General features: G+C 40.0%; 2 protein-coding genes across 3 annotated transcripts; one reads left to right on the top strand and one right to left on the bottom strand.

Moving 5' to 3' along the window:
• The first annotated feature begins 839 nt into the window (after nucleotides 1-839).
• On the top strand, nucleotides 840-15,334 carry ydjc (YdjC chitooligosaccharide deacetylase homolog). 2 transcript variants are annotated; one of them, XM_067520204.1, is made up of 6 exons: nucleotides 840-946; nucleotides 2,664-2,839; nucleotides 5,918-6,077; nucleotides 7,127-7,226; nucleotides 11,780-11,957; nucleotides 13,581-15,334. In XM_067520204.1, the coding sequence occupies exons 2-6, from the start codon at nucleotides 2,676-2,678 to the stop codon at nucleotides 13,909-13,911; spliced, it is 933 nt and encodes a 310-aa protein (XP_067376305.1). In that variant the 5' UTR covers nucleotides 840-946; nucleotides 2,664-2,675; the 3' UTR covers nucleotides 13,912-15,334. The 2 variants fall into 2 exon arrangements, with proteins under 2 accessions (XP_067376305.1, XP_067376304.1); XM_067520203.1 differs by lacking the exon at nucleotides 840-946 and adding an exon at nucleotides 1,355-1,516.
• Nucleotides 15,335-16,060: 726 nt separating this feature from the next.
• LOC137135723 (ubiquitin-conjugating enzyme E2 L3) lies at nucleotides 16,061-22,014 on the bottom strand. The gene is made up of 4 exons (XM_067520206.1): nucleotides 21,906-22,014; nucleotides 19,537-19,632; nucleotides 19,278-19,464; nucleotides 16,061-17,578 (listed from the first exon to the last, which is right to left on the bottom strand). Exons 1-4 carry the CDS (start codon nucleotides 21,930-21,932, stop codon nucleotides 17,424-17,426), a joined length of 465 nt encoding a protein of 154 aa, XP_067376307.1. The 5' UTR covers nucleotides 21,933-22,014; the 3' UTR covers nucleotides 16,061-17,423.
• Between the last annotated feature and the right edge of the window lie 3,541 nt (nucleotides 22,015-25,555).

Raw genomic sequence — 25,555 nt, 5'->3', positions numbered from 1 at the left:
AAAAGATTATATTCTTAACCAATCTTTCACATTGTGACGCTGATTATCACTGTCTAAGCATCTTCACTGTGTACTTGTTCGTGTGATTAACATATAGACAGAGAGCAAGATAAAGGACAAACTTATATAAATGAGTGGTGCCCTACAAATAATATTGCTTTGATTCATCAGGACCTAAATGTTTTGAGATTTTATATGATGTGAATCATATGCTATTGCCTTCATAATCACTCCATTGAACACCACCTGGAAATTTTGGACCAGTGTGTTAGACAATGCTCTCCACCACTATAACCAAATTGGGGAATAGCTTTGCTTAGAATGGTGTTCCATCCATTTGTACAAGGGATAGTATTCTCATTTTGTTGAAAAGCAGAAGACTGCCAAAGTGGTTAATTGCAAATTCATTCGGGATTGACATTGCACCATCAAAGCTAATCAACATAATCAGTGGAAAAAGTGATTACTACCAGTCTTAATACATCCATGGTAAAGTTGTTGCGTCACGTACTAGGTTAATCCCTTTATGTGGTAACCCTGTCTTTGTTTTAGTTGAGACAGTATAGTATGCCAGACTGAAACTTGGGTGCAGAAAATGTATCTTTCTGGTACACTTTTCATTTGAAATCTAATTTATTCTGAGTCACTACACTGGGAGGCTCCCTTTTTTCACCCTGATCGCCACTGGAGTAGTTGGGATTAAAGGTCTTACTCAACGGCATCACAGTTATGTTGATGAGGTACGAGCAAATTCTTCTTCCTCACTTTTCCCAACCACATATAATCCTGTCGGTCCCGGGGATTGAACCCGCGACATTCCGGTCACAGGCTGTACAGGTGCGACACCTGAGGGAAGTCACACCTGTACACGTGTAATGACAGTCAATTCAGAGACGTCACCCGTGGAAGATGTGTTCAGATAAGCTGTTCTCCCGGAAAGAGGTTGGTAAGTGGTCAATTTGCTCATTGTGATCTTTCGTAAAGTATCTACACAGTACGACAAAGTAGTGATGGTTTGTTGTTTTCAAACATATTTACGCACAGTACGCAGATTTTACGGAAGAGCTCCGATGACCAGTTCTGCGATTACCCGGGATTGGATTTAACGGGTTTTCTACCTTCAGTCGGAAACAAACTTTCCGAGAATAAACTGCACATAATGAAATGTGACACCGAGCGGATGTGTAGGTTTTGTCCGTTCCAAAATAATACGCTTCACGTTAATATTGTTAGAAAAAGAGTGAGTCATAGCCAAATTATTAAAACCAAACATAAGTCCATAATTTATGGTTACCCAATACTTGATATTACACATGTAACGAGAGACTTGCGAGCGTCTTATTTTGAAGTTTCCCAACGGAGCCGCCATGTTGCCACCAGCAGAGGGCGGCGTGTTTCAGGAACGTCCACTCCAACCTAACTACACCGATGCAGTTTGCTAGTCGGAAGTACAGCTTATTTTCACCTCGCCCGGGCGGCTTCCGACTTAAATGGATAAGCGTGTGTAATACAATGGGTAAGACGGAGTATTTTGTGATTTTGGAACAGTATCGCGTTCTTGTAATTAGTTTGAGCCACCAGGGGCCAATCTGTCTGTGGGCCGCTAGCGAGTCTCGCGACTGTGACAGTGAAAGGCAGCGGCTAGTGTCGTCTTAACATGTTCCCTTTGGTTTAAATTGTAAGAGATGAATTGTTGAGACAATAGTTTTGTGGAAAGACATTTGTCCCCAATGTACTGTAAATAGCGGTAAAGGACAAACAAGTTGAAACAGACGGACAGTAACGTTACCGCACCACAGACAGCAGCGTCTAACGTTAAATCGCTACCGGACCGGAACCGGTCTACTACTGTTTCATTAACGTTATACAATCGCTCCGTGTAATGGAACTGGTTGATGTCTTTATAGTTTTTAAAACCAAAACCTTCAGAGCCATTACTCTCAAATATCGGATATGACTCTTATTACTGTGTGATGAAACTGATGAAGTCACACGCATGTGTGTGACACGAGCTACACTGTCTATGCATGATTTATATGTGTGACGCAAATGTTCAGCTAAATTGGTCTTTTTTTTTATCATCACAGCCTACTTTATATTATTATTATGTCATAAAGATTGATTAAAAGTACTGTATTTGGCAACAACAGGTGTTTATGTGAAAGTCATAGCGTCAAGTGGACCTTCATTCTTTAAAGTAGTACCACAGTAATTGCTACATATTGTGAGGTTACTTTTTATATCCTGACAATAAACAGCTACTTGAAATTACTGCTAAGATGTTAAGTATTTTTCTAGTATTTTCCACTTAAACATTTAAGGGTTCATTGTATCAAACCTCATCTTATTTTTGCACCAATTTAGATGATAGTGTGACATTTTATGTGCAAGTAAGAAACGTTCTATAAATCTGCATCATATAATCAAATTTAGAGGCATGGCCAATAAAAAAAAAAAAGAGTAAGTTATTGACTAGCTATTAAATATTGATTGTTTAACATGTGTGACTGTATTTATATAGCGCTTTTATTTAAAGCACTTTACAATTTGCGTCCCATTTAACCCAATACTGATAGCATTAAGGTACAATAGTAGGCACTAGACCACTAGGAGCATTTGTGCATGAGGGGGAGCCAGTCTCCTACTCTATGTGTCCCCCACAGAGACCAGCAATAATGCCCCAGCCCAGAATGATGCTGGTGGTGACGGGAGATGACTTCGGCTATTGTCCCAAGAGGAACCAAGGCATTGTGGAGTGCTTCCAGGCTGGAGGGATTTCCAATGTGTCATTGCTGGTTAATGCCTGCGCTGCCAAAGAGGCAGCAGATCTGGCTAAAAGGTTTGTTATGTGTAAAGTCGTGATATATAGTGGCGAGAAAAACAAAACTGTCCTGTGTAAAAAATCCTGTGTTCTGCATAAACTGGTTACGAAATGTGACCTGATCTTCACCAAAGTCAGGCGTATTAAAAAACACAGTATTTAATGAGTCATGATCTTTCATGTCTCTATTGAACACAACCTTTGGCAGCAGTTATTTCAAGCCAGCACTTCTGTACCTGTGGATTAAGGCTGAACAGCATTCAGGACTAATTTTGAACCATTCTTCTTTAAAGAACTGTTTCAAATCAACCCTATTCTCAGGACATTTGGTGTGAACGGTTTGCTTGAGGTCATTCCACAGCATCTTTATTGGGTTGAGGTCCTAAGCCACTCCAAAGGTGGATTTTGTGCCAGTGAAGCCATTGTGAAGTACAACCCCAATTAAAAAAAAAAGTTAAGAGACAATGTAAAACATAAATAAAAAGAGAATGCCACAATTTGGAAATCTCATCAAACCACATTTTTTTCACAATAGAACATAAACTACATATCAGATGTTTAAAACTGAGACATTTTACGATTTTCATGGAAAATATTAGCTAATTTGTAATTTGATGTCAGGAACACAAATCAAATAAGTTGGAACAGGGTGGTGATTACCACTGTGTAGCATTCTTCCTCTTCCTTTAACAATGGTCTATAAACATCTGGGAAGTGCAGTTTGAGAGGTACTGGTCCCTCAGTGGTACAGCATAGGGCTGGGATGCAGAAGGCAGCGGGTTCAAATTGCACACCACTACGTGTGGCCCCACCAAGGGCGACCACGGGCCCAGTCCCGAGCCCGGATAAAATGGGATGAAGGGCATCCAGCGTAAAAACACATTCAAAATAAACGTGCGGAACATGATCAAGTCGAAAGCCGTTGAACTTTTGGGAACATCTGGGAATTGATGAGACCAGTTGCTGGAGTTTAGGAAGGGAATTTTGTCCCATTCTTGTCTGATACAGGATTCTTGTTCCTAAACAGCTCAGATGTTTCAATTAATAATGTACCAAATATTTACTATTGGTGAAGGGTCAAGACTGCAGGCGGGCCAGTTCAGCACCTGGACTCTTCTCCTGCGAAGCCATGCTGTTGTAATGGATGCAGTATGTGGTTTAGTATTGTCATCTGAGATGGATGGGAGCATATGTTGCTCTAAAACCTCTATGTACTTTTCAGCATTGATGGAGCCTTTCCAGATGTGTAAGCTGCCCACACCATAGGGACTAACGAACCCCTATACCATCAGAGATGCAGGCTTATGAACCGTCCACTGATAACAAGCTGGATGGTCTGCCTTCTTTTTACTCCACTGTACCCGGCATGGTTTCCAAATAATTTTAAATTCTGATTTTAAATTTTGGTTAATCTGACCACAGCACAGTTTTGGCTTTTTTTTGGCTCAGACCATTTTAAATGAGATTTGGCCCAGAGAATACGGCAGCATATCTGGATCGTGATCACATATGGCTTCTTCTTTGAATTATATTGCTTGTTTGTTTGCAGACAGTGAATTCTGCTTGCTTCTTTTTACTGCAGTGCCACCTCCGAGGGCATGAAGATCACGCGCATCAAATATCGACCTTCGGCCTTGTCCCTTGCGCACAGATATTCATTTGATGATATTATATACTGTCGATGGTGGGATCCTCAGTCTTCACAGTTCTACATTGACATTTTTCTGAAATTGTAACAGTTTTTTGGACGCAGTTTGTCACAGATTGGTGAACCTCTGCCCATCTTTACATTCGCCAGGCTCTGCCTCTCTCAAACTCTTCAACTCTTCATACCCAATAATGTTTCAGACATTTTGCCAGCTAACCTAATTAGTTGTTAGGAGATTAGTTAGTTAGGAGAGCAATGGCTTCTTCCATGGTGTCCTGCCATAGACACTATGCCTGTTCAATGTTTTACATATGATTGACTAATAAATAGACAGATCCCAATGAATCATTTAAGTCTTTAGCTGTTACTTCAAAGGTTCTTTGTATTTTAATTTTTTTACCGCATTGCGCATTTTCCGTCGTACCTTTAGAGTGACCTTGGCTGGATGTCCATTTCCATAGAGGCTAGCCACAGTACCAAATTGTCTCTATTTCTAGACAGTATGTCTAACTGTGGACTGATGGCTGTCTAAAGCTTTTGAGATTACTCTGTAACCCTTTCCAGCTGCATGCAAATCAACAACTCTTTATTATAGGTCTTTGCAGATCTCTTTTGTACGAGGAATGGCTCAAATCAGCTGATGCTGCTTATGCTGCTTACACACTGACACTGTTTAAGTGTTTTTAAAAGTCAAAGTAGTTCTTAACCACACATTCATTCTTGTTTCATTTCTGTTTCTGTGTTTTTTAAAGGCTTAACTTCAGTTGATGTTTAGTAACATCATAAGCCTAGTGTTGCCGGTACTTTTCCACCATCACTTTGTATGTTTAGTGGCCAGGTTAAATAAAGACTTGAAAGACGTGTTTGTGATCTGTCAAGACAGAAGAGTCATCATCTTTCAGGTCGCATTTCGTAAGCAATTTGTGCAGGAAACTACTTTTCCTTGTGACAGTACATCAGATAGTAGGTGTTGTTATATTTACTCCCACACATAATAATGTGTATAGCGTAATGTCACTCTTAATACCTCCAGCTTGACTCTTATGCTGTTAAAGGCATGCACTTGAACGATGGAAGGGCCATTACGGAAAACAAGTAAAAAATGAATCACTGTGCAAATGGAAATGCCAAACACCAAAAGGAAAATTCAAATGAATATGCATGTCCACATGCTATTATGTGCACATTAGTCATTAGGAGTAATGTAATTAAAACAGTGGCAGCTACACCTCTAACAAGTTAAAGTGTGTATATTTGGGCAGTGACACAGTTTTGATAACTGTCACTGGACTGCGCAGTGAACTATACTTACAACCAATTCCTGGTTCCAAACACTGTACATTTTATAATTTAAAATTTAATCATTTGAATAGGATTTGAGTTTTTCTATAGCACAGTCAAAGAGTTTTTAACTGGTCAGACAATTTCCGTTTTTCTTCTCTTGTTAGAAACAACATCCCCATCGGCCTACATGCCAACCTGTCAGAGGGCACTCCAGTGTGTCAGAGCCTCCAGCAGGCCTCTACACTGGTAAACCAGTATGGATTCTTTCATGGGAAGATGGGCTTCCGTCAGGCCCTGGAGAGAGGCCAGCTCAGCATGAAACAGGTGTGCAAAGGCCAGTCTGTGACCGACTTAGACTCTCATTGTGATGTTACATAAATCTTTTTATGACCGTTTTATAAAGTTTTTTATTTATGTCTGTCCAGCTGTTAATCTCGACCTTATTTTATACAACTTCACCATTTGAATTTACTGCACCTAGTGCTCCTGCATCAAGCTAAATTATTACCTCGTCTGAAAGCTCTGACCAAAACATTCAGTCTTCAGTGGATTTGAATGAACTCGAGTCTCTATTCTCTATAGTTAAAAGCCTTTATAGGAGGTGTGTCCTGTTCAGTCCTAATGCCACTATCACTATAGGTTTTTACTCTGCGGCGTTGAAGGCAAAAGTTTACAGCTTGTACTGGTCTTGATTTTATTAGTAATTTTGGTAAGTTTGAGTCCTAACAGAAAAGAAGCTGTATAAATGCTTATACATTTCTTTCTTTTTATTGATGCTAGCCGAAAAGCAATGGTTTTCCCAGCAAGACTCTGCTCAGCATCCTGGCAGTGCACTTCCTCGGTTTAATTCTATTCACTAACTTCATTTATTCATTCCATGAACTGTCTATGAAGGGCTGATAAAGCCAAATAAATAAGATTAAAACTCATGCATACTCAAGACGTCAGAGTTGCAGTGTCAAGTGTATTGGTTAGGGGGGAGGTGTCGGTCTTACTGGAAGGTCATTGAAAATGAAGCATTGAGCTGTTTGAATGCAATTTTTAAAGGGTGAAATACATTAAGACAGTGTTTTCCACTTCACTGAGGCCTAATAAATGAGCTCAGTATGCTCTGACCAGAAATGCAAAAATTCTAAACTTTCACCGCACCACTAAATCTGCATAGCCACATTTTTATGGAGCCACAGAATTACTAAGTTACAGTCAATTAACATGTTACAGTCAGTTAAGTGGAATAACAGACTGCCTTAAGCCAGTTGGCTTTCTACTCTATTATATTTTATTTGATACATTATTACGCACATTTAGCATAGAATCCATGTTAATTTGCAGAGGAAGCCATGTTTTTCCAGTTGTGCTTTCTACATTCCCAGGTGGAGCTCGAGTTGAGGGCCCAGGTCAGGCTGTTCCGAGAGCTGACAGGTCACCTCCCCCACCACATGGACGGACATCAACACGTCCATGTACTGCCAGGTATTGTAAAATGCGTCATAGAAAACAAATCAAGTTATACCTTATATTGTATATGACTCAACATGGTACGCATTTCTCCGTGAGAAACCCAAATAATAGGAGTGTGGGAGCAAATAGGAGTGTTTCTAGATAATAAACATGATTAGTGCCTTCATAGTCTGGGAGGTTATAATACTAATTACACTTGATAGTAAAATATGGGACCAAATGAAGTCAAAGTACTCACAGAAGTCAGTATGCAGAATAAATTTGCCTCAGAAACGTTTAATGCTGTTGATGAACACTGATGGGGTGATTCTTATTATATCAGAGGCCTGTTTTTCAATTTAAATTTGGTTTAAAACCTCTCCAAAATTTCTGTATTTGCATTCAGAGCTACTCTGTTTGCTCTCAGGTTTCCTGTGCTCCACTTAAGCCCCTCCTCCTCACTCTCAGGCACCGCTGTGCGCTTGCAAAACATTTGCTCTTAAAGCTCCGCACTTATATTTTTTGGCAAGTGAACTAAGTTGACTCTATCAACAGTCACCAACTAATAGGATTCATGATGCGTTGACTAATTGTTTAACAGAGGGCGTGCGGGACACTGGCCAGAAAAGGTGTATTCTGTATGAGGTTACCATGTAGCAATATTTGGTGATGATTGTATATGGATGCAGGAGGAGCGGATGGCTCATGTTTTGTGAGTGCGCAGCAGCACGTAAGAGCGAGGAGGGTTTGAGGTGGAGCACTAGAAATCTTAGACCACACAGACAGTTTTGAGTGGGAGCAGAGTAAGTCTGAGTGCAAATATAGTATCTGCCCTCTTGAGCTGATACTTATTATACGTATTTTTTTTCTACTGTACCACTCTTCACATTTTACGCATGTACTATGAGTCTTGACCACCATGTAAATTCCCTGGATCCTTCCTATTTTTTCAAGTCAAGGAAAATTGCCAAGCCCAGGACCATTGAATCCCAAACAGAAATGGAGATGATTATTCATGCCTTTATTTCATGACTTTTATTTCCTGTCTTGCCTGTTGTAATTTCCTTTTCACATGCCTCAGCAATATATCACTCGACTCCTTACAAGTTCTTAAAATGTGTTAAAAAAGCAGCTAAGGTCTCCTTTTAACCCCATATTGATTCTTTATGCTGTAGCTCAGTTGGTAAGGCAGTCTACAGGCCACAGGGTCAGTGGTTCGATCCCCGGTCCTATGTCAAAGTGTCTCTGGGCAAGACACTGAGCCCCCAACAGCCCCTGCCCAGCTGTGCAGTGTCGGTCCAAGTGCGGTAGAAATTGGGAAGGGTTGCGTCAGGAAGGGCATCCGGTGTAAAAACTGTGCCAAACAAACATGCGGACAATGATCCGCTGTGGCGACCGTGAACTCATGGGATAAGTAAAAGGAAAAAAAATTGTTGTGACTATATTTCAAGCTCCACTCTACATGACAGAGCTACTGCAGCCGTATATTTTTAGTAGGAACCTTGTGTCCTCTGATCAAGGCTTGATATTTATCTCCCACTCTGGATAAAACAAGATTGTGCTTTTGAGGTTGTAGCTTCTTATCTCTGAAACACTCTCCCATTAGATCCAAGATCTGTGGACACTGTGGACCCTTTTGAAAATAAGCTTAAAGCTTAAGACCCACTTGTTTAACTGTGCCTTTGCTTGGCTTTCACTTTCCTATGCTTTATTATTGTATTTTATATTTTATTGTATAGCTTTCCTCATGGTTTCATTGTAAAGAGCTTTGTTACATCTGCTCTTGAAAAGTCGTATGATCTCAAATTGAAAATACATGTAGTAAGATCCCTTCATCGCACAAAGCACGTAGCTCAGCGTTGAGCAGCTCACAGAAAAACAGTACAGCAAATAGCATCTGTGGAACTTATTTGGAGAAACATCGCTTTTTGTTATTTGCATTTTGAGTGTTGATATCTGTCAATGCTTGCTTTGAGAGCTTTGTACTGAGGAAAACGATACCCAACAAAAGGAATTAATTATTCATGTCTCAAAGAGGAGTCTCTCGTCCCTGACATTAGTAACGGGGTCAATAAGTAACCAATCCCGTAGGTCTGTGCCTAACAACACTCAATGTATCATTTCAAAAATGCCAAAACTGGGCATGGTGTGTGTGATATTCCCCTTGCTATAGTAAAATGGAGTGTTGCAGATCATATAGCATCTATGACACAAAGGATGATTTGAGGTGGAGGATGCTGAAGCAGGCAGTGTGGTGTAGGACATGAGTGGTCCCCACTATTAATTCCAGCTGTTGGCTCAAGCTCCAGCAATACCCAAAGGTGTTTTTGGAGATGAGGCAGTGCAAGAGGGGTAATCTAATGTTAGCTAGAAGGCTCATGTTGGCAAATGTTCAAATACACTGCAGAGCTAATCCTAAGAATGAGACACTGAATCCTTCCCTATCATTAATGAAATCCTGTAATAACAGCTTATCTGGTACTGTTGCAGAACATGGCTGATGTTGCACAGTAAAAGTGTTTTTGCTTTTTGCTTTCACATTGGCAGGTCTAATGACCAATGGAGGGAGTACAAGCCTTGAGGTTTAGGGGTTTCTGCATCCATTCATGGTAAATTGTGGGAATGAAAATGAGGCTTGTGCTCTTATTTCTACAATGTCTGAGATTTATAAAACAGAACAAAGCATACATTCAATTCAATTCAACTTTTATTTATATAGCGCCAATTCACAACAGAGTTATTTCAAGGCACTTTACAGAATAAAGTCAGGACTATAAAGATGTATAGAGGGAACCCATCAATTCCCCCTTGAGCAAGCACTAGGCAACAGTGGAGAGGAAAAACTCCCTTTAACAGAATGGGCAGCCATCTGCCTTGACCAGTTGGGGTGAGTGGAACGTGGAGAGAGAACAGAACAGAGCAACAAAAGTAACAACAAAACATCGGGCAGGTTGGTAGGACCAGTAGCTGCACACTGGAAAACACACAGCTCCAAAGCCCGGGGACACCTGCAGAAAGGGACAGAGAGAGGGAGACATAGAAGGAGAAAGACAACTACGGGAGAAAACAGACAGAGTTAATGTCATACAGTGGTGACAATTGTTGGGTGAGAGGAGAGGAGAGAGGGACAAGAAGAGGAAACAACCTCAGTGCATCAGGGGGTGGTTCCCCCAGCAGTCTAAGCCTATAACAGCATAACTATAACTAACTATAAGCTTTATCAAAGAGGAAAGTTTTAAGCCTAGACTTAAAAGTAGAGAGGGTGTCTGCTTCCCGAATCAGAACTGGGAGCTGGTTCCACAGAAGAGCTTGATAGCTAAAGACACCCCCTCCCATTCTACCTTTGGAAATTCTGGGACCCACAAGTAGGCCTGGATTCTGAGATCGAAGTGGTCTACTGGGATGATATGGTGCTATGAGGTCTTCTCTATATGATGGAGCCTGACCGTTCAGAGCTTTATATATAAGAAGCAGGGTTTTAAATTCTATTCTAAATTTAATGGGAAGCCAATGGAGAGAAGCTAGTGAAGGTGAAATATGATCTCTCTTGCTAGTTCCAGTCAGCACTCTTGCTGCAGCATTTTGGATTAATTGCAGGCTCTTTAGGGAGTTAGTGGGGCATCCAAAAAGTAGGGAATTACAGTAGTCCAACCTAGAAGTAACAAATGCATGGACTAGTTTTTCAGCATCACTTTGAGACAGGATGCTCCTGATTTTGGCAATGTTCTGTAGGTGGAAGAAGGCTGTTCTAGAGATTTGTTTTATATGTGAGGTAAAGGACAAATCCTGGTCAAAAATAACTCCAAGGTTCCTTGCAGTAGTACTGGAGGCCAGACTTATGCCATCTAGAGTAACAATATGGGTGGACATCATATTTCTGAGATTTTTGGGCCCAAATATTATGACTTCAGTTTTGTCTGAGTTTAGAAGTAAAAAATTATGGGACATCCAGGCCTTTATGTCTTATAGGCTTGAACCTTGATCAACTGTTTTTTTTATCTGGTTCCATAGATAAATATAGATGTGTATCCTCAGCATAGTAATGGAAATGGAATATTAGTGTTTTCTAATAATGTTGCCTAAAGGAGACATATATAAAGTAAAAAGTATTGGTCCTAACACAGAGCCTTGTGGAACTCCATAGCTAATATTTGTGTGCATGGAGGATTCATCATTAACATGAACAAATTGAAGTCTATCGATAGATAAGATTTAAACCAACCTTGTGCTGTTCCTTTAATCCCAATTTCATGTTCCAGTCTCTGTAATAAAATGTTGTGCTCAATGGTATCGAATGCAGCACTAAGATCTAACAGAACAAGTATAGAGACTAGCCCTTTAGCCATACATGTGGCTTTATAAAACTGTTCAAAAGAATGAGTATTCATATTGATTATAGATAAAGTTTCAATCACAATTCTACACAGTTTATGCATCTGACCCCCTTATTCATGGCTGTGACCATTTCCCGCTTCCATTTGGAGGCTAGTTTTAGCACTAGCTGCATGTTGTACCCTGTTCACCAATACAACCATTGGACACAAGTGCAAGGGGAGAGTAAAAAATAATTGTACTGTGTGTTGCAGAGGTGCGGGAGGTGTTTGCTCAGGTCCTGTCAGATCTCAGGATTCCATACACTCGTGTTCCAGTGGAGCTAGGTTTACATAGCTGCACATGGCTGCCAGCACACCTCCAGAGGTTCTACATGCAAGTGGAGAAGGACGCTCTGGACTCCATCCCTGTCTTCAAACGCTATGGAATCAGGTCTGGGTAAAAATTTGTGTAACACCATGTTCACACAAATGTGTCTTTGTTTTTATTTTCCTGTTCATTTTATTACCATGTTAATGTTCTTTTGAGTTTGTCTTTTATTCTGAAACACATTACTCAGATATCACAGTAGTGAGGATAATGATGAGGATGAGGATGATGATGATGATTTCCCTGCTGATAGTATAGCTCCTGTTCACTACATGCCTAAAACGTGCACAGATCTTGTGTGGATTTGTGGACACAGAATTAGAATGTGGCACACAGCTGCATGGATATATAAATATTTCTAAATCCCATTAGAGTAGATCAGATTAGGCTACTTTATTAATCCCCAGAGACAAACCCTACTAAAAGGACAATTCCATGACATAGTGCAGACACAGTAACACAGTACTGCGTAACTACATGTCTTTTTTAATCAAATAATAATTAAACATTTAATTTGAATTACTTAAATTATCACTGTGTAGAAATTGAGGACACACTGATGATGGATTTCAGGTGTTGGAGCAACCTGAGGTTCAGTATCTTGCCCAGGGACACAGGGACGTAAACAGGGGGAACCAGGGAAGTGTGTTTTTTAGCTAGCTTTCCTATCATTATAGACCCAGAGACCTGTTTCAGAATCTCAGCATGTTAGAGATGCTGCCCTTAATGTTTTTAAGTGGTCAGTAACTACCCCATTCGTATTTTATTTTATTTACAGAAATGAACAAATCACTAAAATGAGCCTCATATTCCTCATATACACAATAAACCACGAATACAAAATGCACTGCTCATGAATCCTAATATACATATTGTTACCAGGGAGACTTGGGTTGCTGTTAAAAATCAGACCAACTCTGAGAGGCTGACGGCTGCAGAAGTCGTTAATATAACAAACAGGACATATATATGTTGTAAGCAAGTTGAAATCTTCACCGTTTTTAAAACAATCGACAAACAATATTTAAATCTACTGCAGCATAGGGATTCTTCTCTCATTTTTACAGTTAAAGCAAATGGTGGACAGGTGACAGAGTAGATGACTGTTCATTGAAGAAATTATATGAGAAAGAATAAAAGTCGCACTTGGCCAAATCAAGACAGGTCTAGCAGCATCTCCTGTTCTATTCATGATCATTTCATCATTTGAGAGGATTTCCAGACTTTATTAGCCACATTCTGGTATTAACCTCTGGATTTCAGACACACAGTGATCCCCTCCAAACTCAACCGGGACTGCCCCACCCCCTCCTCTGAGCTCTGAAGGCCTGGCAATGTGGCAAGACCCGGTGCCAGGGTTTAATAATCGTTAACAATAATCGCATAAGTTGTTACAGATATCTTTTCCAATAGAAAGATGCTAATTGAATAAGCACAGGCACCATATAACACAGGCCTCCCCCTTAGTTTGTTTCTATAAATCTCAGATTTTCTGCAACACATTTCAAGCCTGTTATACAAGCCATGTTTCAAAACTGTTATAAATAAGGCCTCTAGTCTCTGTAGTTTGTTTCTCACCATGTAAAGAATTTTAGTGTAAATAGAATCTGAAAGGCCTGTGAGGGCCAATCCTGGTGTTTGGCTAATAAATATGAATGAGGATTTAAAAGTTTTGTATGTGCATAGGTGGCCAGATGTGTACTTGGGACTGACTACCATGGGCCAGAACATGTCCATCCACAACCTGCAGAAGGCCCTTAGCCATGCCTTTGCTGCAGGGCCCTCAGACACTACCTTCAACAGTGCATCAGGCTCTAATCAGCCTGTGGTCACAGCAGAGCTCATGGTTCACCCAGGTTACCCCAGTCACCCCCAGGAAGGAGGCTGTGGAGAGGGCCCCGATGACTTCTCCCAATCAGCTGACAGGCAGCATGAGTTGAGCGTGCTCAGAGACCCATCCCTACTGGCCCTCTACAGCCAGGAGGGAGTTCAGCTCTGTGCCTTCAGAGACCTCTGACCACTGCTATCCAAAAATGACCCAAAAAAAATGGCAAATTACTACAAACCCACCCTGCAACACAACAGTTCATGATAACTCTTTACTGTACAGCTATTTTTGAAGCAGTGGAACTGTAACCTTGTTTTACTTTTTTACTAACAGAAAGAGATTGGCTGTAACAAAAACACGTCTCGTCTTCGTAAAAGGCCGTTCCAAACCACGGGAACATTTCCTTTGTTGAAGTGATGTATTTGTGAGTTTGAAAGATGATGATATATTATGATAAAGAGCTGGTATCGTGGACGAATGTCTTTGGCTTCCATTAAGTGGATAACATAGCTGCAGCCACAGCCTAATGAAATATGTATCCTTCATTAGGTTGTGTTCCAGGTGGCTGTGGGTGAACATGGAGGGCACATATCCATGCAGTCACAGTAGGGAGTCTGTTTAGAGTAATGTTTGGCTCAATGAAATACCACAGATATGTTTAAAATACAATTATTATATTTTAGGCAAAGTTTGTTTTTTAATGTACTGTAAGCCATAACGGGTGCTGTTGTACAGTAGTCAAACACAGACAAGTATTGCACTACCCACATGCCTTTGATTGCACATCTTTGTTACAACTGGGGTTTTTATACTGTAAATCTGCTGAGATCAGTTGAGAATCTTCATTCTGTAAACTGTAAATACTACTAGCTGAGATCTGAAAATATGGTGACATCACTATATACAGAAACACAACAACAATAAAGTGATCAATTCGATGTCCATCACAGTTTACAGATCTATTTTGTGCTTCATCTTACACCTGGTTGGTTTTTTTTTTCTTCAATTGAGGATATTTCTCACCTTGACTTTTAGAAAAACTCCACATCATCTGGATCACTGCCATGTTTCCAGATCTCAGCTTTAACTTGCTGAGTACAGTGTGATAGATTAAACTACAAAAATAAGACCAAAGTGATAATGAACCATAGTTTTGTTTTAAGGCGAGTACTTATTCAATCTGAGGTCCTGTCTTTATTATTTATTATTAGAATGTATTATTTCAGTGTTGTGCAAAATTCCCACACAGAAACCTATCATCAGTTATTATTCGAGGAAACGCACTCATACACAACACACAAATTCTACATGGGAGATTAGTGAAGTAAATAACACAACAGTTTTAAAAGAGGCAGGATAATCTCAGGGCTGTGTAGCACAACTGTAGCATTGAACTTCTAAACACAGTGTCTCTAAATGTTAAGTCTTGATTTTTTAACAATTACCTGTGTGGGTAGTTTCTACTATTTAATTGTCTACTTATTACAAAGTTGTATATTTATGATTTTTGCATAAATGTTTTTATGTATTGCTTCATTTGAAGTCAAAGATTTTAACTGAAAAACCTGCAAATCCAACAGTAAATAAATATCCTGTTTTTGTCTTTCTGTGATCTGAATGCTACATGATTTGAAAATCACCCTTTTTATTAATAAGCACAATGTCTTCTTGAACTGGGCTTATTCGATCTCAATAGTGATCATCTGAGTCAAAGAGCAAGTTTGGACCAACAATCAAAAAAGTCACTATTTTGCTATTAGACAATGCAACTAAGTAATTAGTAAGTTTATTTATTCAGGACCTTTCAAGAGCAGACTTCAAAGTGCTTTCGAATAAAATGAGGAAAGCTATACAGTATACTTGAAAATAAAACAATAAAGCATTAAAAAAGGAAAGTAAAAACTTAACGCACACCTAAACAAGTGGGTGTTAAACTGCTGCAACCTCAAAAGCACAATCTCCTTTTGTCTTGAATCTAGGATCTAAGATTTCTACTCAGCCTCCAAGTCAGCAGTATCCCAGTGATTTTTTTTTTTTTCAAATAAATGTTAATGAAGAAAGTTTTGGATGTTATCTCAGAATAACTTTTTCTGCCCTGGCAGATCAGTGACAACTCTTACATCTGCGTGTCTATGCTGAATACTAGTCCTGTGCTTTGAGGCATTTACTGTTATAAATCACCTTTGTTCTCAGGTGTTTATCTGTTTCAACTGATGTGGTTTTAACTTTTAGCTGTATGTAATTTAATATTGTTTACAATAGTTTATAAGCTGGGTACTTGTACTGTTGTACGAACCAAACCGTCCACATTCACTTCACCACCAAGCAGACAGCGAGGCCAAATGGTTAGCCATCTTTATTATGAAACAATATTGGGAGCAGATCAAACAGCTGTTACATGTTGGATTTTCTTAGGCCATTGCAGTCCCTTTCCATGTCCTGACACATCCGTGGACAGCCAGCCCTCTCCCAGCTGCCTTCAAGATGCTTGTTTCACGGACCCGCTTTTTGGAGTTGAGCTCCGTTCCAGCCAAGCACATCCTTCTCCAGCTTCTCCGTCCCCCCTCCCAAAGATGTGGGTTCCTTTCAGCTGGGCAGTTGACGGTCAATATGCCACTGGATTATGCCTCAGTGTGGCAAAGGGCTTTGTTTCTAAGTGATAGGTGATTATATTGAGGTGTCCAATATTGGGAGAGGAGACATGCGTGGAAGGTTAAATTAACTCGACACGTTCTTTCCACAATCCCACAAATTTAATGTGCCAATTAAAACAATGTAAGCAAAGCAAATTATTATCAATATGAAAAAAGAAATGCAGCAATTTGTGATGCAGAAATCAGGTTTAACAGCACGGTCTGACTGTATGTGAGAGTGATGTTCAATTAGTCTTTAAGGGCTTCTTGATGATGACTGCACATTTTTTAAAAATCCATTACTTAAACACTCTGTTGCTTTTTCATCAGTAAAAACTCAACATATGGCCTGCTGTTTTTTTTTTTTTTTCCCCTTCTGCTCATTGGGTTCCAAAATGCAGTGGAGGAGGTTTAACAGGGATTGTTCCAGAGTATAGTGCAAGTCTAGAAGCAGTGGAGTTGAGTAAGGGAAATGATCAGTCAGAACACACCTCCAGATCATAGCTACAGCTTCTCTTCATTCTGTCGTGATTTTTGAAATCGGGGCAAAAGAAAAAAGTAATCCACCACTTTTCCTGGTCTGCAAAAGATAAAATACTACAGAAAATGGTGTCTAGTTGATATTTAACACACAAGTTGTTTATATAGAGGAAAATTAACATTACTCTGAGAATTTCCATCTAACTCCTTATCTGAATATCATGTTCCCTTAGCATTTGTTTTCCCCCATTTTACACTTTAAGAAATAAGTAGAAAGTTAGAAATGGTCTGGATATTTGTGGGCAAAGAGAGGGAGGAAGAGGAAGCTGTCTGATCCACAGAGAGTCCTTGGAGGGGAGGAAGGCTGAGGCTGCCGCTGCCTGGCTTCAGTTGGGCAGCTCCTGAGCTGCAGGGAGGGTCAGTGGGGGTGGGGGGGTTGGGGGGGTGAGTGAATGAGTGACAAAGATAATAAGGTGTCAGGGAGGGCAGAGAAGCGAGGGGAAGAATCTTCTGTATTTGGTCGGGCGGGCGTGATGGGAGGAGAGGGGGAGAAAGAGAGAGAGAGAGGGCTACACGCTCATCAGCTGATCAGTCCATTGGCCGCTTTTCGCTGTGTTTCTTTGTAAACTCTTCAGCATTCTTCAAGAATTTTTTACGGTCCTTTGAGTATTCTTCTGCTAGGTCTGCCCTCAGTGGGTGCTCTGGCTGGGGGTCGTTCACCAGTGCAATAAGTGACTGAATTACTGCAAGACACAGTCAGATAAGGAAAGCAAGATCAACGGGTGTCAATAAGAGACCACAAACTCTAGTTTCAGATGCATAAACAAGTATGCAAAGTAATCAGTCCACCACCACCTTTCAGCCTACAGCAGTGCATGCTGAGACCTGCTAGAGGACAGTGAGTGCTGCTGAGAACTACAGTAATTACCCACAATCAAACGCTAGATATAGTTAGGTTTCTTTACCGCTCACTGTACCTACTGATGCCTTGTAGAGGAAATTGTTACCTGATTATTTTATTTTTCAGACACATAACAGAATAGCAGAGGTCAGGGAATAGGAGAAAATTGTTGGTGGTTCTCTATAAATTCATGCACTGATGTAGAGAAAGTAGTTACTATTGGCTCAGCCTTCTGCCGCAACTTCCTATGTTTGGAGGCTCATGTGAGACACCAACATTGTGGCACAAGTGCAAACACATCATAGCTAAATATTAAATATAGCAAAATTTAGCATATGACAAAATTTTTTATCACGGGGAGAAATCAACATGATCTATCTTGAAGCATCTGTTGGAAAGATGTGTTCCATCCCTCCAGCAGAGACTGACACTGTTCTGGCAGCACGTGGTGATCCAGCAGCTTACTTATACACATAATGTTGGTTTTTTCCTTTTTCACCTGCATGGAGCAATAAGTCTCAAAATATTTATATGTGTACAGTACAAATATTTCATTAGTGTAGTTGCTCTTTAAAAATTTAAGCTCTATGCGATTAGGAAACAAGTGTGAAAAAAATAAATAAAATGGGGGATGGGGGACGGGGGGGGGGAGAGAAAATTCAAGATAACTACATGCACTGCATTTTCTAATTGAATGATCTAATAATACAACTATGACAATTCGACATCTTGGCATTTGCTCTCAATCTGAGCCGTTTCTCCTGCACCAGCGTTCTGCTTTTCTCCTTTAGCAGACAGCTGGTTGATGCCTGAAAATATTTTTAATATACCGCAAAGCTGAATCCCACTGGTCAGACTGCTCAGCCTTTCCCATATGTGTTTTCTTGGGTTTATGAATTTGCATCACTAATGTCTCTTGTCCAAACAGTCTTTGAATCTATGCTGGGCAAGCCCCCTCCCCCCCCCCATCAATATTTACTTGGATTGAGGAACAAATATTGAGCATTAGACCTGAAGAATTCTTCACACTAGCAAATAGGTCATGTATGAACCTGAACAATACAGCTGTTTCAGATATGAACTGTGGACGATGCCAGGAGAAATCAACCCTAAACAATGTCGGGAGTTGTGTTTCAAACATGTAACACACAGTGGGAGATCGCCCAAGTCAGAAGCGTCCTAACGAATTCAACTCCGCTTGATTACAGAGCAGAGTCAGCGTGCACAGGTAGCACAACATGGTAGAACATCTAAATACATCTTTAAAAAATATATATATATATATATATCAGCACTGAGAAGCTTGCTGCATGCACGGGCTCACGCACATAGTACAGACTTAGTACTAGGGGGCCTGCAAGATAAAGTACGGATAATGTCAGGAGTGTCTCACTCTGACATTTGCACTCTCACATACACCCACTCCAGACAAAGTCAGAAGAACGTCAGGATTCCTTTAGCTATACGACTTACAGAACTTTTCTTGTCTTCAACCAAAGTCCAGATGAACCAAAAGCCCTCTGTAACACCAACACACTCACCTTGGTCAGTTTTGGTGGCAGGCTTCCAGTTCTCTGCACTGATCACAGGCAAGCACACTTGGCCCTTCTCATCAATGTTGGGGTGATAGATCTTTGTCTTGAATGTGATCTTGGGAGGTTTGAAGGGATATTCGGTGGGGAAAATGATTTCAATCCTGAATGCACCTTTGTCATAAGGAGGGTTGTCCTAAAAGTGAGGAAACAAGGTCAGTAAAGAAAAGTGTGAGCCTACAGGTCAAACACAGGAATGGCTACTTACAGGAACAATGAGCCCTTGCCATGACAAAAGGTTTGATTCCTCAACTTGAATGTTTCTGAAGTTTTTCATTCCAGATGTGCGAATCTCTTCAAGTTCCTGAGAAAACAAGCAGTAAAATAAAATTGTCAGAATCATATTTTGAGCAGGTAGCAGAAGTAAAACGGGTAACATTTTTGCTACTGTAATATTGATTTCTGTCAGTATCCTTAGTTGGTACAGAAACCTAATTTACCTAGTTAGTTTTCTCTAAGAGAATGTCAGTTTCTTTACAATGTATACATGGAAACGAGTTTCTAATTATCTTTGTACAAGTTAGCATTGCAGCGAAAGAGGATTTGAGTATGTTAAATTCACGCAGTTCAGGCTGTGCAAAGGAACTCTTTGCCCATCTATCTACATTCACTTTGAATTCTACTCTGCCACAGACAGGGGGAAATAATGTGGAAGTAAAAATATCCGAGTCATGCTTCTAAAACAAATGCAGGCTAGTAGTGTAGTATGTCTATGCAGATTTTCAGTAACCAGGTTACTACAGTGTATGTAAACAAATTCCCTAATTACCGGTGTAACCTGATTTAACACAGTAACCAGTCAATGTAGCATGATTCCTGCCTATGACCTCGGAGATACATGAAGCTACTTCAAGCTTGAATTTGCAGGCAGGAAGCTGTCAGAGTTTCCATCATTGTTGAAGCCTTAGTCACTAAAGTAATACTGACAGGTTAAACACAGGTAGCACATTTCATCCTACACAAGTGACACTAGAAGCAATACTCCAAAAATGTGGCTTTCCAGTTGGAGAAAGAATAGCATAAAAGACATGTGGCAAAACAACAAATATGAGCAAAATAGGGCAATATGTTTTTCTGTTAAATAACACGCCCACTATTCAGAGCCACATTTCACACTATTCAACGGCCAACCCTAGGCTTCACTTAGTTTCCTTATATGATATATATAATTTTATTTACAGAAGGTCATCAAATGTATGTAGTAAAGAGTTGTGCAAAAAGTTTGAGTTTCTTGAATAGAATCATATACAATACGCTTAATTTTATTGTTAAGGTAACTAAGAGCCTTAGATTATTAATTTCACTTATGATTACATTCTGAAAATACTGTTCCTATAAATGAAATTAACAGTCGTCGTCACCAGTTTCGGTAACTAATTTAGCAGTCGACAGTCAATATCAACATCATTTTGCCATGTGAAACACTGCTGTTAACCAAGGCAATGCTTTAATGGTTCTTGTTTTTTTGTTTTTTTTAAGGGCGGATTTCCTTATTCTCTTAGGCTAAACTGCTTTTGAAAGCAAAAAATTGTCTATCTTGTCAGGTTTAAACCAACTGCTGTGCAGAGTTTCACTGGCATGTCATGTGGAAAAAAGCACATCCTGTGTCATCATCACAGCCACATCAATACACACATTAAGTACATGATTCAATAATTATGCCCATTAAAACAGTGCTAACGATAGTTAATAAGTAACAAAGCCTTTTTACTGCTCGGCTAACATGGGGTCACACTTCCAAGTTCCACTGACTTTCACACAAACGCTTCCTTATGAATGGCAGCTTGTGACTGTAGTCTACAATTCTATAAGGTCATACACAGAGTATCAGGTAACTATGTAATTTACTACTATGATACAGTGGAAAATACAGGGGGTTCGAAGAGCTGGACAAAACATGACGTTAGCCATAATCACATGCAAAAGGATAACGTTAGGTTAACACAGACCTTGCGTAACATACAATCACCACATTTCAAAAAGACACAAAGCGTTTACTGGCACGCTCACGTAGCGATAATGGGCTTGTGGTCTGAGAATTTAAAACTAAGTTTATTTCCCCACCCATTCTATACTGATCGACCCAGAAACCTGTGTAACTGTTGGGAGTTTAGCTGAAGCTCGCCGACTAGCTAACGTTAGCTTGAAACGCAGCTAAGATCTGAGGTTAGCAAGTTAGCGTTAGCCGATTAGCAGCCGCCGCTGTAACCGCTAATGCCGTGAAAATGACGGTCCTGTGTTAGCTAACTTACTGTCTCGGTCATAAAACCCATGGTTGTCTGAAAACCATCGTCACCTAGTAAACTCAACAGGAGTTTCTCGTTCATGTTAGGAAGGCGTCTCTCGACTTTCTGGCCCGAATTGCCGGTGCGTTGCTGCCTAACGTTAATGTTTGGCCGGGTTGGTGGTCAGAAGTGACCTCTTCTTTTATTAAGTTTACAGCTAAAACAGATATTTGCTGTACCGTTGTACAAAAGCCTTATGTTATGTTTAGACAAATACGGAATGCGTCCACTAGCCGCTAGTGCGTCTTTACACGTTAGAAACAATATAAAATAATGGGATCGGGAGATTTACCTTGGCCAGCCTCCTGCTCGCCGCCATCTTGAAACTCCTGTATTCCCAGCGTACACCGCGCTGAGAATATGGTTATGATCTGGTGCTGGGGAGGTTCACTGTGTTTGCGGGAACATTCTGGGAAGTCCCAAAGTTTCTATCAAAGAAAAGCCCCCAAAGAAGGTTTTACATACAGCTTGGCTGTTACTAATATGTCAGAATGGGACATTTTATTTAAACAGTCCGTATAGGTACGATTTTGTGGTATTTTAGTTGCATTAGGCCTGGACTTGCCCTTGAGTTAATACAAATATTTTCTGACCAGTGTTAGGGCCACACTTATGCCTAGTGGGCTACTCTCACAAAGGCCCTAAATAATGTTTAAAAATACAAACGTACACAATTTTGCAAACTTTATTGGAATAGCAAATTAAAGGGACAGCCAACAAAAGGGTGCATGCATTAGCTCATTTCACATATTGTGAATTCTGAGTTTGTGTGCTAAACCCCTACAAGGCAGGAATGTGCACTTCAAGATCAGCGCGGTTACGTTTCGGGTTTTAGCCCTAATGCTAACAGTTTATTGACCAGCCAGTTGCTAATAGGTCTGTTGTTTTTAAGTTTCACAGTCATAATAACCACTTGTAGTTTATGTTAAATAACTTATACGAACTAATTATGTGGCATTATTTGTACGAAATACGTAGCATGAAACAAATAGTCACATAGATGCACCCGGTTAGCCAAAAGTTAATGCTAGTGTATTTTACTAGTTTAGTTAATCAGTTTTATTAAGGTTAGGTAACTGGTTAAGTGGCACATATTTAAAATGCAATTATAAATATGAGCGAATCAATATGCCTCACTGTACGTTGCTATTTATCACTCTGATAACACGTTAAAAGCACGGTGTTAACGTTAGTGAGGGGATGTGTAGATATTAGAAATGTAGTTTTTAGTTGTGATAAAATGTCCAACTTGTCACTGAAGTGAGCCAGACAGCTAAACTGATCGTAACCTACTAACTGAATGCTCATAACATTGGCTATATCTTTATAAGCAATACTCTAATATTGTAATAATAAGTGACCTGTCCCAGTTTGGTTCATGCATGCATCAGCTCATTTCACATATTGTCTTCCCAAAATCCCTGCTGGTACTTTAATTGCAGTTCAACTTTTTCATAACCACTACATACAGGTTTATTTTTGTTATTTTGTGCCCACCTAGTTGGTGGACCAATCTAAGTCCTGTCCCAAGTTCCCACCTCTGCCTTCTTACAGGATTAATAAAGGCATTTGTTTAAAAGTCCTGCCTATACATCACCACCAAGTGCAGCACAGCTCTGTGTTAGGGTATTGGGGTCTGTGTTCGGTATTGGAGGTGGTAAATGGCCCCTTATACAAAGCACTTGTGAATGGTGAGTGGCAGTGGCTGCCATGCAAGGTGCTCACCTGACCCACCAGGAGCAACTTGGGGTTCAATGTCCTGCCCAAGGACACTTCAACACGTAACCCGGACCGGGGATCGAACCACTGACTGAACAACTGGTTTTGGTCTGTGTTGGGTTGCATTGTATAGACCTCTGTGACCCTTGATGTTTTGACACTGAAGCCAAGACGGCAACACTACTTTGGGGACCCTGAAGACCAACCAGGCCGCTTACTTATCCTAAGCAAGTGTATAATGTAGTGCAGATACACACAAATAATACGGTTACCTGTTGATTGTTGGGTAGTATGGGAATTCTAAGCATTTGTTTCACACAGGAACTAATAGCAGTGGAGTTAGGTCACAATGTTCAGTCAGCCTCTAACAAGCAAAAGCTGTCTCCTAACAAGTGTCATTTGTTAGAAGGACATGTAATATTACTGTGATACCAAGCCTCAATGCTCAAATGTTAGGAAAAAAACATATGGTTTGAAGAATCACCAATCCTCAATAATCAATTTTGTCTGGTCTGCAGGACTATATGCACTATATTGTACTAACTGGATTTACTAATTTTGTTTAATAAATGAGTTTAACCCACCGCACTTGCAACAGATTTGTAGCATGTGCAAAACCTACACATTTGTTAGGGCATGTAGATGAGTTATAAAATTAGATTTAAAAAACTTTACAGCGTCACATTGCCTAATGTCAGTAGCGAGGTTAATTCAGGGGAAAGGGGCACGATGAAAGGACCCTGTAGCTAGCTGACTTCTTTTCAACTCTGGGGAAGGACGGCCCTGCACTTAGTCTGTCTTCAGAAGCACTTTTTCAAGTCTGATTTGATTTCAACAGGAAGCCAAAGAAAGAAATCTAAAAACTTATCTTGTGGAGAGGCAGCAGAGCAGGTGAGGGAACATGGAGTTGTTGAACACATCTAAAATTTCTGAATTTTCAGATGTTAAATTAATACCAATTTAGAAAAATAACTTAAAACTTGGCTCTTTTAACAGGAGTGATTAACAGCACATCTGAAGTTTTAAATGACTTAATACTTACTGCTGAGCGCTCTATTCAACTTAAGTTGAGCTCTGCATTTGACAACTCAATAAAGAGAGTCTGCTGGACTGCTGATATTCACTATTACGTTGAATATTTCACAAGTAAAATTATTATTTTATCTGCAAAAATAAAGGACATTTGTTGTAACTTAGGGGTTACAGTTGGTGGCTGTATTGTCCATCCATTGTTTGATAAGGGTAGGACTCATATTATGGCTGGACAGGTCTGAATAAGATTCTAGAATGGAGGTTATTTTTGGTTATTCTGATGTTTGAAAAACTTTTAGTCCTATTAACAAAATTAAAAAGTGTGAGCAGCAGAAGACTTGATCAAACACAGTGTCACTTTATTGTAACATACTCAATAAAATAAAAGCAGGGCTGCAATTTTAAAACAGCCCCCATTTTGGATTTTAGGAACATTTTTGGACCTCTGTTATTATGGGCTTCAATGGGAGTTTCAGACGGCACCCTCTCTACTTCTGAAACAAGTACTGAAAGAACCGTAAGTCCCGTCACTATGAGAGTTATTTATTTATTTATTTATTTTTACTTATCCCGTGAGTTCACGGTCGCCAGAGCGGCGGATCAGTCCGCATGTTGATTTGGCACAGTTTTTACACCGGATGCCCTTCCTGACGCAACCCTTCCCAATTTAAGACATTTTAAGAACTTGTAAGGAATCGAGTGTGATGTATTGCTGAGGCATGTGAAAAGGAAATTACAACAGGCAAGACAGGAAATAAAAGTCATGAAATAAAGGCATGAATAATCATCTCCATTTCTGTTTGGGATTCAATGGTCCTGGGCTTAGCAATTTTCCTTGACTGGAAAAAATAGGAAGGATCCAGGGAATTTACATGGTGGTCAAGACTCATAGTACATGCGTAAAATGTGAAGAGTAGTAGAGTAGAAAAAAAATATGTATAATAAGTATCAGCTCAAGAGGGCAGATAGTATATTTGCACTCAGACTTACTCTGCTCCAACTCAAAACTCTCTGTGTGGTCTAAGATTTCTAGTGCTCCACCTCAAACCCTCCTCGCTCTTACGTGCTGCTGCGCACTCACAAAACATGAGCCATCCGCTCCTCCTGCATCCATATACAATGAAAAAATGTACAATGAAAGATGAATGAAGAAAAGAAGAAAAAGACCAAAGTTAATAAAAGTTCAATCTA

The sequence above is a fragment of the Channa argus genome, chromosome 11 (genome assembly GCF_033026475.1).
Source record: "Channa argus isolate prfri chromosome 11, Channa argus male v1.0, whole genome shotgun sequence".
Classification (NCBI taxonomy): domain Eukaryota; kingdom Metazoa; phylum Chordata; class Actinopteri; order Anabantiformes; family Channidae; genus Channa; species Channa argus.
This window is presented reverse-complemented; position numbering and strand designations above follow the sequence as displayed.

Excerpts from the sequence above, each read along its gene's own strand:
- ydjc (XM_067520204.1), top strand. The coding sequence starts at position 2,676 with ATGCCCCAGCCCAGAATGATGCTGGTGGTGACGGGAGATGACTTCGGC. Across the intron at positions 6,078-7,126 it reads GCCAGCTCAGCATGAAACAG|GTGGAGCTCGAGTTGAGGGC; the intron begins GTGTGCAAAGGC and ends CTACATTCCCAG. Across the intron at positions 11,958-13,580 it reads TTCAAACGCTATGGAATCAG|GTGGCCAGATGTGTACTTGG; the intron begins GTCTGGGTAAAA and ends GTATGTGCATAG.
- LOC137135723 (XM_067520206.1), bottom strand. The coding sequence starts at position 21,932 with ATGGCGGCGAGCAGGAGGCTGGCCAAG. Across the intron at positions 19,633-21,905 it reads CGAGCAGGAGGCTGGCCAAG|GAACTTGAAGAGATTCGCAC; the intron begins GTAAATCTCCCG and ends TTGTTTTCTCAG. Across the intron at positions 17,579-19,277 it reads TGCCACCAAAACTGACCAAG|TAATTCAGTCACTTATTGCA; the intron begins GTGAGTGTGTTG and ends TGTGTCTTGCAG.